The sequence below is a fragment of the Mobula hypostoma genome, chromosome 1 (assembly GCF_963921235.1).
Source record: "Mobula hypostoma chromosome 1, sMobHyp1.1, whole genome shotgun sequence".
NCBI lineage: Eukaryota > Metazoa > Chordata > Chondrichthyes > Myliobatiformes > Myliobatidae > Mobula > Mobula hypostoma.
In genome coordinates, this window is record NC_086097.1 from 166560559 (window position 1) to 166577482 (window position 16924).

A 16924-nucleotide genomic window follows, 5' to 3' on the forward strand; every position below is an offset into this window, starting at 1 on the left:
TCATAGTTGGCAATAAGACACAGAGCAGAATTAGGCCATTCAGCCCATCGAATCTGCTCTGCCATTCCATCAGGGTTGATTTTATTATCCTTCTCCATTTCATTCTCCTGCTTCCTCCCCGGAACTTTTGATGCCCTTACTAATAAAGAACCTGTCAACCTCTGCATTAAATATACCCAGTGACTTGGCCTCTACAGCAATCTATGCCAATGAATTGCACAGATTCACCACCCTCTGGTTGAAGAAGTTCCTCCTTATCTCTGTTCTAAATGGGTGTCCTTCTGAGGCTGTGCCCTCCAGTCATAGATTCCCCCTGTACAGGAAACATCCTCCTCATGTAAACTCTGCTTAGGGCTTTCAATATTCAATTAGGTCTTAGTGAGACTTTCCTCCCCTCCCCCCCACCCTGCTTACCTTTCATTCCTGGGATAATTCTCCTGAGCCACTTCCACATCCTCTCCAATGCCAGCATATCTGTTGTTAGATAAGGGACCCAGAACTGCTCGCAGTACTCCGTGCAGTTTGATCAATGCCTTATAAAGATTCAGCAATATATCCTTGCTTTTATATTCTAGTCCTCTCAAATAATGGCATGAGTGCTTTGTCATCTGAAGTGTTGTGAATTGAGGTAAAGGTGGGGTAATCATCAACAAATGCTTTATCATTTCTGATGTTTATGTTGGCAGAAAAGTTCCTAGATTGATTGGTCCAAAGCAAATTCATGTTTATTTACTTTCAACCACATACATGTACGTCACCAAATGAAGCAACATTTCTCCGGACCAAGGTACACACTACAGTTCATATAACTCACACAAACACACAAATAATAAGGTGCATTTATGACGTAAGTTAAAGAGAAAACAATATAATGCTACTAGTGCTTCATAAATGATGAGACCTGGATAGTGGCAGGGAGTTCAGTAGACTCACAGCCTCTGGGAAGCAGGTGTTTCCTATCCTAACACTTCTTATCCTATTGCTGTCCAGAAGACTAAGGAGATTATTGTGGACTTCAGGCATGCTAGGAGCCACACTCATGTCCCCATCTACATCAACGGAGCTGTAGTGGAGCGTGTATCAAGCTTTAAATTCCTTGGTATCCACATTTCCGATGATCTCACCTGGTCCCTGAACTCATTGTGTCATTGGGTGTATTTAAGGCAGAGATTGATAGGTATCTGAGTAGCCAGGGCACCAAAGGTTATGGTGAGAAGGTGGGGGAGTGGGACTAAATGGGAGAATGGATCAGCTCATGATAAAATGGCTGAGCAGACTCGATGGGCCGAATGGCTGACTTCTGCTCCTTTGTCTTATGGTCAAACTCCTCCATCCTGATCAAAAAGGCACGACAGCACCTATATTTCCTGTGGAGCATCAAGAAAGCTCACCTCTGTCCCAGGATTACCGATGGACTTTTACTGCTGTACCATTGAGAGCATACTCACCAACTGCATCTCAGTGTGGTATGGCAATTGTCCCATATCAGACCGCAAAGTACTCCAGCAGGTGGTGAAAACTGCCCAGTGGATTATCGACACCCAATTGCCCACCGTTGAGAACGTGTACCATAAATGCTGCCTGGGCAGGGCGTAAAGCATTATCAAGGATGCATCTCACCCTAACCATGGACTTTTTACTCTCCTTCCATCCGGTAGGCACTACAGGAGCCTCCGCTCCCGCACCAGCAGGCACAGGAAGAGCTTCTTCCCTGAGGCTGTGACCCTGCTAAACCTCACATCACAGCGCAAAGCAGTATTGCACCCATATTGTACTGTCTCTGTACTTTTATATTTGTATACTGTAGCACTTTTTATTCAGTTATTTTGTAAATTTTGCACTTCTAGTCAGATGCATTTCATTGGCTTTGTATCTGTACTGAGACAATAAAATTGAATCTAATCTAATCTAATTCTGCTTGATGGTAAATGGAGATGGTTGGATGACTGGGAAGGATCATTGACAATGCTGAGGGCCTGTGTAAGCAGTGCTCCTGATAAATATTTGATGGATGGACAACATCCCAATGAGCCTCTCAGCAGTCGTTGCAATCCTTTGTAGGTTCTTGTTGTATGCTTTGCAATTCCCATACCAGGTGGTGATGCAGCCACTCAGGATACTCTCGGTGGTGTTCCTGTTTTTTTAAAATAAATGGTTAGAATGGAGTGAGGGGGGTGAAGAGTCCCTCTTGTCTTAATCTCAGTGGAGATGCTGTTGTGCTTTCTTTTTTTTGTGCATTTTCTAAGGAACTTTTGTTTCCAACAACTGTGGGCATGTTTCTTTTTGTTAAGTATGATGGTTTTTCTCCAATTCCCAATGAGTTGAAGTCAAATGCTCTTTATGTTGAGGGCAGTTATTAACACCTAACCTCATGTTTGAATACTGGCCGTAATGAAACAGTAAGTTCTGACAATTCAAAAGAAAATCAGAGAATCTTTTCAGCCCAGAGGAGGCCATTTGATCCACGTTGGCCCCTTTTGAATCAAATTGATATTTGAATCTTCTCTCTATATTTTGCTTAAACCTGTTTAATTCACATCTGTGAATTGTTCCCCTAATCTTTCTTCCAAAGAGAAGAACCGTGACTTCTCCAGCCTAACCTCATAGCTCATTTATGGAACCACTCAAGTGAATCTCTCAACTTATCAGGAAATACATGAATATTCCAATATGTGTGATCAGAAATAAATATTATGCTGCAGTCAATGTATTACAAAGATATAATCTTGCTGCTTTTTGTACTCTGCCTCTGATCTCATAATCTTGTTAGCCCTACTAACCACTATCTCACCAGGTCCCTGCATAACCTTCAGGGCTCAGTTATTTTGTTTGCCTTCATTCTTTGTACCAAAATACAGCACTTCATGCTTCTCAATTAAATTTCATTTTGGTATTTAACCAGCCAATCTTCAAGACTTTCTTGTCTTTTAAGTTAGGTTTTAATGTTATCTGAAAACTTTGAAATTTATGCCACATAATCAAATCAAAGTAACTGTTAATTTTTATTTTGCAATCCAATGACTATGTAGGCTTGTGTTCACTCCATCCCACAGTTTTCTAGTTAAAGAAGATAATATAGTTCTCTCAGAGTACGAGCAGGGGGCAGGAGGTGGTGGTAAGTTGACAAATCAATAATTAGCACAAGAACTGAATAGGGAATTAACATTCAACACACACAAAAAATGCTGGTGAACGCGGCAGGCTAGGCAGCATCTATAGGAAGAGGAACAGTCGACGTTTTGGGCCGGGACCCTTTGTCAGGACTAACTGAAAGAAGAGATAGTAACAGATTTGAAAGTAGGAGGGGGAGATCCGAAATGATAGAAGACAGGAGGGGAGGGGTGGATCTAAGAGCTGGAAGGTTGATTGGCAAAAGGGATACCAGACTGTAGAAGGGAGAGGATCATGGGACATGGAAGCCTGGGGAGAGAGAGAAAGGGGGAAGGGAGCCCGGAGAGTGGAGAGCAGGCAAGGGGTTAGAGTGAGAGGGACAGAGGGAGAAAAGAGAGAGAAGAAAAGGGGGGGGGAAGAATAAAAAACATATTAAATAAATAAATAAGGGATGGGGTGTGAAGGGGAGGAGGGGCATTAACGGAAGTTAGAGAAGTCAATATTCATGCCATCAGGTTGGAGGCTACCCAGACGTAATATAAGGTGTTGTACCTTCAACCTGAGTATGGCTTCATCTTGACAGTAGAGGAGGCCGTGGATTGACATATCAGAATGGGAATGGGACATAGAATATGTGGCCACTGGGAGATCCTGCTTTCTCTGGCGGACAGAGTGTAGGTGTTCAGGAAAGCGGTCTCCCAGTCTGCATCGGGTCTCGCCAATATATAGAAGGCTGCAGCGGGAGCACCTGACGCAGTATATCACCCCAGCCGACTCACAGGTGAAGTGTCACCTCCCTTGGAAGGACTGTCTGGGGCCCTGAATGGTGGTGAGGGAGGAAGTGTAAGGGCATGTGTAGCACTTGTTCCGCTTACAAGGAGAAGTGCTGGGAGGGAGATTGGTGGGAAGGGATGGGGGGGACGAATGGACAAGGGAGTCGCGTAGGAAGCGATCCCTGCAGAAAGCAGAGAGAGTGGGGGAGGGAAAGATGTGCGTAGTGGTGGGATCTTGTTGGAGGTGGAGAATTATATGTTGGATCCGGAGGCTGGTGGGGTGGTGGGTAAGGACAAGGGGAACCCTATTCCTAGTGGGGTGGCGGGAGGATGGGGTGAGAGCAGATACACGTGAAATGGGAGAGATGCATTTTAGAGAAGAGTTGATGGTGAAGGAAGGGAAGCCTCTTTTAAAAAGGAGGACATCTCCCTCGTCCTGGAATGAAAAGCCTCATCCTGAGAGCAGATGCGGCAGAGACGGAGGAATTGCGAGAAGGGGATGGCATTTTTGCAAGAGACAGGGTGGGAAGAAGAATAGTCCAGCTAGCTGTGAGAGTCCATAGGCTTATAGTAGACATCAGTAGATTAGCTGTCTCCAGAGATAGAGACAGAAAGATCAAGAAAGGGGAGGGAGGTGTCGGAAATGGACCAGGTAAACTTGAGAGCAGGGTGAAAGGCTAAAGTTGACTGGAAAGGGACACTCGCGGGAAGGACGGCAGAGCAGCAGTCACTGGAATTTATGCGAAAAGTGAGGGAGGTGCAAGACAGGTATATTCCAAAAAAGAAGAAATTTTCAAATGGAAAACGGATGCAAACGTAGCTGACAAGAGAAGTCAAAGCCAAAGTTTTAAAGCAAAGGAAAGAGCATACAAGGAAGCAAAAATTAGTGGGAAGACAGAGGATTGGGAAGCTTTTAAAAGCTTACAAAAGGAAACTAAGAAGGTCATTAAGAGAGAAAAGATGAACTATGAAAGGAAGCTAGCAAATAATATCAAAGAGGATACTAAAAGCTTTTTCAAGTACATAAAGAGTAAAAGACAAGTGGGAGTAGATATAGGACTGATAGAAAATGATGCTGGAGAAACTGTAATGGGAGATGAGATGGTGGAGGAACTGAACGAGTATTTTGCATCAGTCTTCACTGAGGAAGACATCAGCAGTATACCGGACGCTCAAGGGTGGCAGGGAAGAGAAGTGTGCACAGTCACAATTACAACAGAGAAAGTACTCAGGAAGCTGAATAGTCTTATGGTAGTTAAAACTCCTGGACCAGATGGAATGCACCCTCGTGTTCTGAAGGAAGTAGCTGTGGAGATTGCGGAGGCATTAGCGATGATCTTTCAAAAGTCAATAGATTCTGGCATGGTTCCGGAGGACTGGAAGATTGCAAGTGTCACTCCGCTATTTAAGAAGGGGGCAAGGAAGCAAAAAGGAAATTATAGACCTGTTAGCTTGACATCGGTGGTTGGGAAGTTGTTGGAGTCAATTGTCAAGGATGAGGTTACGGAGTACCTGGAGGCATATGACAAGATAGGCAGAACTCAGCATGGTTTCCTTAAAGGAAATTCCTGCCTGACAAACCTATTACAATTTTTTGAGGAAATTATAAGTAGGCTAGACAAGGGAGATGCAAGATTTTGTATATTTGGATTTTTAGAAGGCCTTTGACAAGGTGCCACACGAGGCTGCTTAACAAGATGCGAGCCCATGGAATTACGGGAAAGTGACATACATACGTGGATAGGGCTTTGGTTGATTGGCAGGAAGCAGAGAGTGGGAATAAAGGGATCCTATTCTGGTTGGCTGCCGGTTACCAGTGGTGTTCCACAGGAGTCCGTGTTGGGGCTGCTTTTTTTTACGTTGTACATCAGCGATTTGGATTATGGAATAGATGGCTTTGTGGCTAAGTTTGCTGATGATATGAAGATAGGTGGAGGGGCTGGTAGTGCTGAGGAAATAGTTTGCAGAAAGACTTGGATAGGTTGGAAGCTGGGCAAAGAAGTGGCAAATGAAATACAGTGTTGGAAAGTGTATGGTTATGCACTTTGGCAGAAGAAATAAATGGGCAGACTATTATTTAAATGGGGAGAGAATTCAAAGTTCTGAGATACAACAGGACTTGGGAGTCCTTGTGCAGGATACCCTTAAGGTTAACCTCCAGGTTGAGTCGGTGGTGAAGAAGGCGAATGCAATGTTGGCATTCATTTCTAGAGGAATAGAGTATAGGAGCAGAGATGTGATGTTGAGGCTCTATAAGGCACTGGTAAGACCTCACTTGGAGTACTGTGGGCAGTTTTGATCTCCTTATTTAAGAAGGGATGTGCTGATGTTGGAGAGGGTACAGAGAATATTCACTAGAATGATTCGGGGAATGAGAGGGTTAATATGAGGAATGTTTGTCCGCTCTTGGCCTGTATTCCTTGGAGTTTAGAAGAATGAGGGGAGACCTCATAGAAACATTTTGAATGTTGAAAAGCATGGACAGAGTGGATGTGGCAAAGTTGTTTCCTATGATGGGGGAGTCCAGTGTGAGAGGGCATGACTTAAGGATTGAAGGGTGCCCATTCAGAACAAGGATGCGAAGAATTTTTTTTAGCCAGAGGGTGGTGAATCTATGGAATTTGTTGCCACAGGTGGCAGTGGAGGCCAAGTCACTGGGTGTATTTAAGGTAGAGATTGATAGGTATCTGAGTAGCCAGGCCATGAAAGGTTATGGTTAGAAGGCGAGGGAGTGGGACTAAATGGGTGAATGGATCAGCTCATGATAAAATGGCGGAGCAGACTCGATGGGCTGAATAGCCGACTTCTGCTCTTTTGGCTTACGGTCTTATGGAAAGTTGGAGGCAAAGTGAATGAAGTCAACAAGCTCAGCATGCGTGCAGGAAGCAGCGCCAATGCAGTGGTTGATGTAGTGAAGGAAAAGAGGGGGACGGATACCAGTATAGGCTTGGAACATGGATTGTTCCACAAAGCCAACGAAAAGGCAGGCATAGCTAGGACCCATACGGGTGCCCATGGCTATACCTTTAGTTTGGAGGAAGTGGGAGGAGCCAAAGGAGAAATTGTTAAGAGTAAGGACTAATTCCGCTAGACAGAGGAGAGTGGTGGTAGAGGGGAACTAGTTAGGTCTGGAATCCAAAAAGAAGTGGAGAGCTTTGAGACCTTCCTGGTGGGGAATGGAGGTATCTAGGGACTGAACATCCATGGGGAAAATAAAGCAGTGGGGGCCAGGGAACTTAAAATTATTGAAAAGATTCAGAGTGTGAGAAGTGTCACGAACATAGGTGGGAAGGAATTGAACAAGCGGGGAATAAAAGAGTGTTGAGGTATGCTGAAATAAGTTCGGTGGGGCAGGAGCAAGCTGAGACAATGGGTCTTTTGTAGGAAATTAAATCCATATTTGCATTCGGTCAATCACTTTAATGTTGACCATTCAGTTGTTCGAGTACATTCAAACCTAGAAATGATATTCTCTTCTAAACATTCAGATTTTAAATTTTTTTGTACAATATTTTTTCCATGGTTCAGATGACTTGATTGAAACTGTCTTTAAGTTGACTTTGCCACTTGAGCAAATATGTTAGGAAGATAAAGACTTTTTTTTAATCAAAGCCCATTCTTACAAAATTCTTACAAAGAAATTACTCTGGAGTTGTTGGTTCCTGTTGCTTACAAATCTTTCGCTTAAGTGGGGAATGTGAAAAAGTTATATTAAGAATATTTTAATTAACTTCTGAGAAAATTGATACTATATAAGTAATTCATTAACTTTAGTAATCTTATCTGTACAATATTAATATTGCTAGCCATACCTTCTGCAGTTTGTATTCCTTTCAGTCCAGTTGTGGTCTACAAAAGCTATTTGTTTTGTTTCAAGTATATTTTTTTTGTTCAGAGTGGGCCAAATTTTTACCTTCTGTTGGTTCCTACTAATGTGATTGTCCATAGTCAGTTATAACATGTTTGTACATCCAGTATTCTGCCTATTACTGAATTGGCTATGTTTGAGTGAGTGATCCAGCTTGTTTATTATACATTTCATTGGTATGAAGTTAGTTTGCACTGAGTAGATCCCTATCCTGTGATTGATTTCCATTTTCTCCACAGAGCCTTTGAACAGGCTGGAATGATGCTGAAGGTTGGTTACTTGGCTATTTTAAACTCTTAAAAATTTATTTCTTTAAAAGTCAATAAATCTTTCTTTACAGATATACGAAATACAAAATGAATTTATTTCTGACAAGTGGTACAAATATTTATTTCAACCCATAAATAGTGTGGTAGCTTTAATACATGATTTCTTAGCGTACAGTATTATTAGTACTTCATTGTTTATGGAAGTAAACTTGCATGCTTTCATTTTATTTAGTTGAGTGGATCCTTGCACTTTTATTCAGGTAGAATTTGTCGATATGAATAGCTGATTTATTGTATCAAGCTATCCAAATAATTTTTAATTATGTTCACAAAATAACAAGTTAATTACCAGGTATTTCTTTTTTTTTAAAAAAAACTTATTGCTTTCATCAAATGATTCTTAATTTTTTGATGTGGAACTGTAATAAACTGTAATAAGTGAACTCTTCACTTTAAGAGCCTGTCATTTCTCTGAAATGAAAACACAAAGTGCTGGCAATATTCAACAAGTAAGCCATCATCTGTGGAGAAAGAAACAATTATTGTTTCAGTTTGCTGATACTTCATCAGAACTGGAGACATGTTTACTTACCAAATGTTCCCAGTATTTTCTATTTTTATTTTTGAGTTTTGGGTATTTGCAGTATTTAGTTTTTGGATTTCTCTTGTCTCCCTTTGCCTGAAAGATTGAAAATCTAAATACATGGTGCTCATTGTGTCATTTTGACATCAATTAACTGGAACATGAGTATATTCATTAAAGATATTTAGTGACATTTTTTAGGAGGATGGAATTTGTGAATCTGCTACAACATATGTAATTACTTACAAAGGAGTTTTATTAAGTGTACAAAGGGAGTAGTTTGCCCCTGATATTGCACTTTGGTCTCATCATTAATTCCACATTGTACTGTATTGTGTAGATTGATATTGACATCTATTTGTTAATTGCAATGTGCCTAATGAAATGTGTATAATAGAATGTTTTAATATAGGAAATGCAGAAGTTGCCTGAAGCAGTTCAGCTCATTGAGAAAGCCAGCATGATGTTTGTAGAGAATGGAACACCTGACACTGCTGCCATGGCACTAGACCGTGCTGGAAAGTAAGAAATTCAAAGCCATAGCAATTGAACAATTCATAAACATGAGATTCTGCAGATGCTGGAAATCTTGTACAACTTATGCAAAGGAGCAACTCAGCTAGTCAGGCAGCATCTATGGAGGGTAATAAACTGTTGATGTTTTGGGCTAAAACGCTTCATCAGGACTGGAAATGCAGAGGGCAGAAGTCAGAATAAGATTATGTGGGAGGGGGAAGCAGGTGATAGGTTGGTGGGGGAGGGGAAATGAAGTATGCAGCCAGAAGGTGATTGATGCTGCCTGACTTACTGAGCTCCTCCAGCATTTTGTGTATATTGAACAGCTCAGAATTTTGTACTGGCAATTAACCAGCTTTTGTATTGAACCCAACTAGGAGGAATGTGCATCACTGTAGTTTGCATTTTACATTGATTTTATCCTCTATGGTCCGCAATGTTTTTTTATTTTTACAAAGCAGTACTCTTTCCATTGTACAAATTATTTGCATTGCTGCAAGTGTATCTCTACAAATGTCTTAATGTAAATTCTGAGTAGTTTCAAAATATAGAGAATGTAAAAGACCATCTAGAAATATTGTTCATAAAAGCTTAATTTTAAATACCTATTTAATATTATTGCTATACCTTTATTCTCCGCAAATGGATTGCTCTTCTGCTTCACTTGAGTTGATGGTAATGAATACTGGGATCGTGACTCATTCCACCGATATCAGGATACAATATAGCTTGATTTCAGTATAGAAGTACAGTACTCAGTGTTGCATTACTCCTTACACATATGTTATGCCAGGGCCCTATTCTCCCTTGCATATCCAGCGACTGTCAAGAATCTTGGCACCATCCAGAACAAAGCAACTAGATCACGGGACACCCCATCCACAGCTCTAAACATTCATTCCCTAAGCCACTGGCACATCCTGCAGAGTGCACTACAGTTGCTTGCGTAAGGTACTGTAATAGTACTTCCCAAACCCACAGGTTCCATCACCAGGAGGGACAATGTCAATAGGTTTATGGGGATCATTCATGTTTAAGGTTGCTAGTTCTAAGAACTGCAACTCTCTACCCAGTAGCATTGTAGGCATACATTCACCAGAATAACTGCATTTCAAGGGCGTTTAGGGTTTTTCCAGTGATGCCCACATTGCAAAACAATAACTTCTCCCAATCCTGATTCTATTTGAAACCCATTCATGACTGGAAAACAAATGTATTTATCCACCCGATTATGAACACTGCACTTCATGTTTTCTCCTATTTTGTTTCCTTATCTTAATGTCAGCTCCCAATCTGTGTTTGTGTCCAGTTTTTAGTTAAATCTTTTCCTTGTGCCTATTGTTCCTCCTCTCTGAACTGGGTTGATGAAAGAGCAGTGCCTGCAGCTGTATTGTATATTTTACAGTGAAAAGTCTTCTATGAAGTGAAAAAGAATTCTATTATGTTTCAGGCTGATAGAAAATGTAAACTTGGAAAAAGCTGTTGACCTGTACCAGCAGGCTGCCTCCGTATTTGAGGTAGGTTGTGGATAACCAAGGTTGTTGTTTTTTATTTGAATTGTTGATTTAAAGAGAACTTTGGATGTATATTTGTTTTCATCATTAAAATCCAAGGAGAATAAACAAAGGTAGATAATAGCAAATTATGGAGTTTGTGCAGAGTACTTATCACTTTGGTTTCCGGAAGGCTGGCATGTCACTGGAAATCCAGTAACAATCAAGAGGCCTAAATGTGATTATTAAGGGCTGTCTTTCCCTTAACATAAATCAGTAACTAGTGTTATACCATGATTTAATAGAACATTTTGTTGTGTTAAGTTTCAATAGAATAGTGAAAATAATTGTAGAGAAGGACTTGAGTATTGTCTGCAGAGAACGTTGAGATTTGGAAGGCGTGTATAAAATCTGATTGCACTTGCAGATAGTTACCTTACTCTTTAAACTGATTAAAATTGTGAGTAAAATGCTGTGGAGAAAAGCACTTTTATTCTAATATGTATGTTCATCCTCTATGAAGAGGATGGGAACAGATTCAGTCTTCAAAAGGGAATTGGTTTTGAGAATGATTTCCAAGGTAATCGTAGAGGGCAGGGGGTATGGGGCTAACAAGATGCCCCTATTAATTGCCAATATAGACTTGATGGATTGGCTGATCCTCTCTGCCACACCAAAACTGATTCTGTGAGGTAAAGTACTTGGAAGAAAAACCATTGGGGATGTTTGGCTCTGATCAAGTAAGTAAAGGTGAATTCAAAGAAAATGTAATCTCAAATTGGAGATCAGAGAAGAGGCATGGTGAAAGATGATGGATGTAGCCAGTTGCGTTATAGACTGCAGAGCAGTTCTGGCATTAGTGTATTCTGGTCACAGTCACAGAAAGCCATACTGAATCTCTGGTAAAGCAAGGTCGAGGACAGCACTAACCTGAAAAAAATCCCTGAATTTATCAGTGACAGTTTTTTTTATGCCTCAGTGTAATTAGTGAAAGAATTTTCAAGCAGTTGAATAAAATATGTTGGCTTTGTAATCTAAATAACTTTTTATTTTATAGAATGAAGACCGTTTGCGTCAGTCTGCTGAATTGCTAGGAAAAGTTTCAAGGCTACTTGTCAGGGCTCGAAGGTAAGTGCCTTTTCCAATACAAAGTTTAGCTAAAGACTCAAAATGAATGTAAGTAAAGAGAAGGATATTTTCTATTCATGAAATGTCTGCAATTGTTGTTATGTTTTGTTAAAAAAATGTATTTTGGTTTGGATCATGTAAACTTGAGAGTAATTCTATAAAGGAATGTCTGCTATCTCCTTGCTGGTCAGCTCATCTCCTGCCCTTCAAACACAAAAGTTAGAGATGAGCAAGAGCCCAGACACTGACATTTACAGTCTTCTGCACAAAAGAAACATCCCCTCAATCTTAAGTAATTGAGCTCTTAATCCTGGAACACCATTGCCTAGTTCTAAATCAGCCTCATGGCATCTACTTTGTGGAACCCTTTCAGAAACATAAGATAATTTCTCTGTTCTCTACTGAACTCCAAAGCATGCAGGGCAAAGTTTTTCAAAGTTTGGAGTGGGCAAAGGTGAGAAATTAATGCAGTGTTGAAAACAGTGGTGAGGTGTAGTGATTCATATTCTTTAACAGTAAAAGAAAAATCCATGTGGGAAAATGGAGCCCCTGTGCTCACTAGTAATTTCAGATGCACGGCAAATGATCATGCGAGGCATCTTCAGGGTTCTATGTCACAACAGTCATTTTCATGTAAATATTTTAATGTAGTTATGCACTTTTGAACATTTTAAGGCTATTGTTAAAATTGTTTGTCTTTATGTTTAAGGCTTGATGAAGCAGCAGGATCTCTTCAGAAGGAAAAAAACATCTATAAGGAAATTGAGAATTACCCAACATGTTTTAAGGTAATCAAATAATTTGTAATATTTCAGTTATTTTCTTCTATTCTTGAAAATTTTTATTAAGTTATGTAATCATGTTTTAAAAGGCATCATGACAAGCACATGAACAGGCAGGGCTTGGAGCGACATTATTCTATATTCTAGAACGGGTCAGCAACCTTTTTGCCTCGGTGGGCTGGATCGTGTGTTAATGAGCGGACAGCGGGCCAGATAATTGCCATAAAAACTTGAAATACGGGAATTATCCATTTTAATACATCTAGTTATATTTTGCCTCAAATTAATGAGTTACGCATGCTAGAAAATCATTTGTACTTAACCAAGGATGCCAATTAGTAATCAAAGAACTCAGTTTAGTTGCAATTTATTTCAATCTAGGCATCTTTTTAATCTATTAAAAGGACACAAAGAATCTTTAAACATAAAATGTATGAACATGATGCATTGAATGGTGGTAAATTAAGTATAATACAAAAGGAAATTTTATTGCAAACAGTCGATAAATCAACGTGAAACTTGATGCTGTTTGTTGCTTGAAAGCTTCTCAATATTGGGTGTCAGGGTTGTTGATGCTAAGAGCAAGACATTATCCCACTGGACATCAGTCAATCTCGTTCTCAAATGGTTCTTGGTGTGCTTCATTTTTGAAAATAATTGCCCACACAGCTAAGTGCTGCCAAACAATGATGCCGTCTTTTTTGCATGGTCCACTAAGTTAGAATACTTCGCACTTGGATGAACATATTTTCTATAGATATCAAGCACTGACACATCTTCAGAATGAAATTTCAATCTCAATATGTTGTCACATTGCATCTCAATCAATTCCATTTGAAAAATTTCTGATGCAGTGTCCACTTTCACATCAAATGGAGTAGCAAACAGCTTGAACTCATTTGCATGCAAGCAAAAATTAGGAAAGCGAGATGAAAACTCTTTTTGCAATTCTTGTACCATATTCACAAAAATGCCTGGATCTTGTGATTTACTTTTTTGTAAAGTGGGAAAATGTACACAATTTCCTTTTTGAAGCTGGTACTCCCACCGTTGCACCTTTCTTTTAAAGGCCACAATATGACCATACATCTCGTGTATCAGTTGATTTTTTTCCTTGAAGTTGTAAATTCAAGTTATTTAAATGAGATGTAATGTCCACAAGAAATGCCAAGGTTGCAAGCCAATCAGGATCATGAAAATGTGAAGCATCCTCATTTTTGCTTTCAAGGAATATTGCCACCTCGTCATGCAATGCAAATACTCTTTCCATCGTTGACCCTCAGCTAAGCCAGCGTACATTGGAGAAATAGGCCAGGTCTCCCAGCTCACTCAATGAAGAAGTAATCGAGTGTCCAAGTGTCTTGGAAATTTCGGCACTCAGTGTCTACTTTCCTGCGTTTTGCATTCATTGCCATTGGAATTTTTTTCTTCAATTTTATTTCGAAACGCGAGTTAATCAACAAGTATCGTAGCATATGTAAATATCTGGATATTTAGCGTGGATTTCTTGTTAAAACACAGTGATGCTGTTTCTGTTTACAAATTTGAATGACCCCATCTGAAAACTTGCTCGTGCACGGAGAGTATCTAATAAATATTAATAAGGTAGTCTGCCTTCCCATCATTCGTAAATATAACAGTGTTTGGTTTGGAACAAAACGGAACCTGGGGCCAGTGCAACAAGATGCCATGGATGTCCATCAGTGTGGTCGCGTGAAACACTCAGAATAAGGGGAAATCGCTCGCACGCCGGATAAGCATAGTATCCCAATATTTGCTCGTGGGCCGGATTTGGCCCGCAGGCCGTAGGTTGCCTACCCCTGTTCTAGAAATTTGATCTATAATTCTACTTGAATTAGCATCTATCCTGCTATGCCTTTCCTATTCAAGTACCAATTTTTGAACATTGTAATTGTACTGCCTCTACTACTTCTTTCAACAGCTCATTCCAGATGAACAATGTGTGGAAAAGCTCATCCCTCAGATCTCTTTTACATTTCTCCCCTCTCACCTTACACCCACTAGTTCTAGTCTCCTGATACTTGAGGGACAAATGCTCTGCCTATCTTATCTATATCTCTGCTTTTAAAATTGTAAAACCTCAATAAGCTTACACCTCAACTGCCTACATTCCAGTAACTGTAAACCCATCCTATCCCGTCTCTCCTTTCCAGTCAACATCCAGGTGAATCTCTATTGCCACCTCATCCTTCCCGTAGTGTGATGCCCAGAACTATGCACAATATTTTAAATACAGCCTTAACCAATGTTTTGCACAACTGCATCCTGGAGTCCCAACTGCTATACTCATTGCCCTGCTATACGAAGGCAAACATACCAAATGTTGTCTTCATTACCCCATATTGCCACTTTCAGTGATCTGAAGACTTGTACCACCATCAAGGTCTCTGTATATAAATGTTCCTAACTTCCATGCCAGAATTTGTGGTAGAATATGTTCTATCAGAATTTGATTTCTCAAACTGCATAACCTTCTACAATTGTGGATTAATTTCCACCTGAATTCCTCTGATTTCCACCCCCCACCTCCAAAAATATATTTTTACCTTGTAATACAGTGATCAGCTGACTATTCAGAGTTATCTTGTCGTAGAGAGTTCCTAAAATTTACTATCTTCTGCATGAAAGAAACTTCTGTCAATCCTACCTGACTGACCCTTTAATCCTGGAGCACTGCTATTTACTTCCAGGCCTCATGGCTTCTACTTTTGTTAAGCCTCTTCAGAATCCTGATTAGTTCTCAGTTCTCTAAACTTCAATGCATGCAAGGCAAGCAACTTCAAACATAGGCCTCGAATATATTGGGGTTACCCCTATTCAGGAATATTACTAACTTCATTTTTAAAGATGCATACAAACATAAGAAAGAGGAGACAGCATTCTTTGACTGAATTTCTCTTGAAGAATAGAGGCATAACGTATTGTACAAAAATAGTGAGAGATACAAAATTTATTATAGGTTTGAGAATCAATATTTATAATAAGAAAAAAGGAAAGAAAAGTAATGAAGGGCAGAACAGATCCTCCCCAGATGATGGCAGGATTCCATTCCCCTGAACTGTTCATAACCTGAACAGTTTGCAGGTTGGAAGTATGGTCCATCAAATTTGGTTATAGACTGTACATAAGTTGGGGTTTGTACCTTGAGATCTGTTGATAACAAACTGCTTGGATAACCTTTGGATGTTAGTTGGAACACGGTGGCCCAAATGGTTTCCTGATTCTCCATATAGCAGTGAGTCTTCATGATGGTAGTTTACAAATGAGTCAAACATGAATGTACAAACCCCATTTCCAGAAAAGTTGGGATATTTTCCAGAATGCAATAAAAACAAAAATTTGTGATATGTTAATTCATGTGAACCTTTACTTAACTGACAAAAGTACAAAGAAAAGATTTTCAGTAGTTTTACTGACCAACCTAATAGTATTTTGTAAACATACACAAATTTAGAATTTGATGGCTGCAACACACTCAACAAAAGTTGGGACAGAGGCATGTTTACCATTGTGTTACATCACCTTTCCTTTTAATAACATTTTTTAATGGTTTTGGAACTGAGGATACTAATTGTAGTAGATTTGCAATTGGAAATTTTGTCCATTCTTGCTTGATATAAGACTTCAGCTGCTCAACAGTTCGTGGTCTCTGTTGTCTGATTCTCCTCTTCATGATGCGCCATACATTTTCAATAGGAGATGGGTCTGGACTGGCAGCAGGCCAGTCAAGCACATTCACTCTGTGTCTACAAAGCCATGCTGTTGTAGCCCGTGCAGAATGTGGTCTGGCATTGTCCTGCTGAAATAAGCATGGACGTCCCGGGAAGAGACGTTGCATTGATGGCGACATATGTCTCTTTAAAATTGTAATATATGCCTCAGAGTCAATGGTACCTTCACATACATACAACTCACCCATGCCGTGGGCACTGATGCACCCCATACCATCACAGATGCTGGCTTTTGCACCTTTCGCTGATAACAATCTGGATGGTCGTTTTCATCTTTGGCACGGAGAACTCGATGCCCGTTTCTTCCGAAAACTAGCTGAAATGTGGGTTCATCTGACCACAGTACATGGTTCCACAGTCTTTCGGTCCATCTGAGATGAGCTTGGGCCCAGAGAACTCGCCGGCATAGAGTTGATGTATGGCTTCCTCCTTGCGTAATACAGTTTCAAGTTGCATTTCTGGATGCAGCGATGGACTGTGTTGAGTGACAATGGTTTTCCGAAGTACTCCCGAGCCCAGGTGCCTATAATTGTCACAGAAGCATGACGGTTTCTTAGGCAGTGCCGCCTGAGGGCTCGAAGGTCACGCGCATTCAACAGTGGTTTCCGACCTTGCCCTTTACGCACTGAGATGTCTCTGAATTCTCTGA

General features: G+C 40.3%; 1 protein-coding gene across 2 annotated transcripts in view; it reads left to right on the plus strand.

Annotated features, from left to right (window-relative positions):
• The window catches only part of napgb (N-ethylmaleimide-sensitive factor attachment protein, gamma b), an 80691-nt gene that overhangs the window by 52153 nt on the left and 11614 nt on the right, over positions 1–16924 (plus strand). For both annotated transcript variants that reach the window (XM_063059298.1, XM_063059288.1), the window contains exons 5-9: positions 7992–8022; positions 9017–9126; positions 10571–10637; positions 11671–11741; positions 12451–12529. In XM_063059298.1, coding sequence (XP_062915368.1) covers positions 7992–8022; positions 9017–9126; positions 10571–10637; positions 11671–11741; positions 12451–12529 — 358 coding nt within the window. The remainder of the gene's footprint in view (positions 1–7991; positions 8023–9016; positions 9127–10570; positions 10638–11670; positions 11742–12450; positions 12530–16924) is intronic.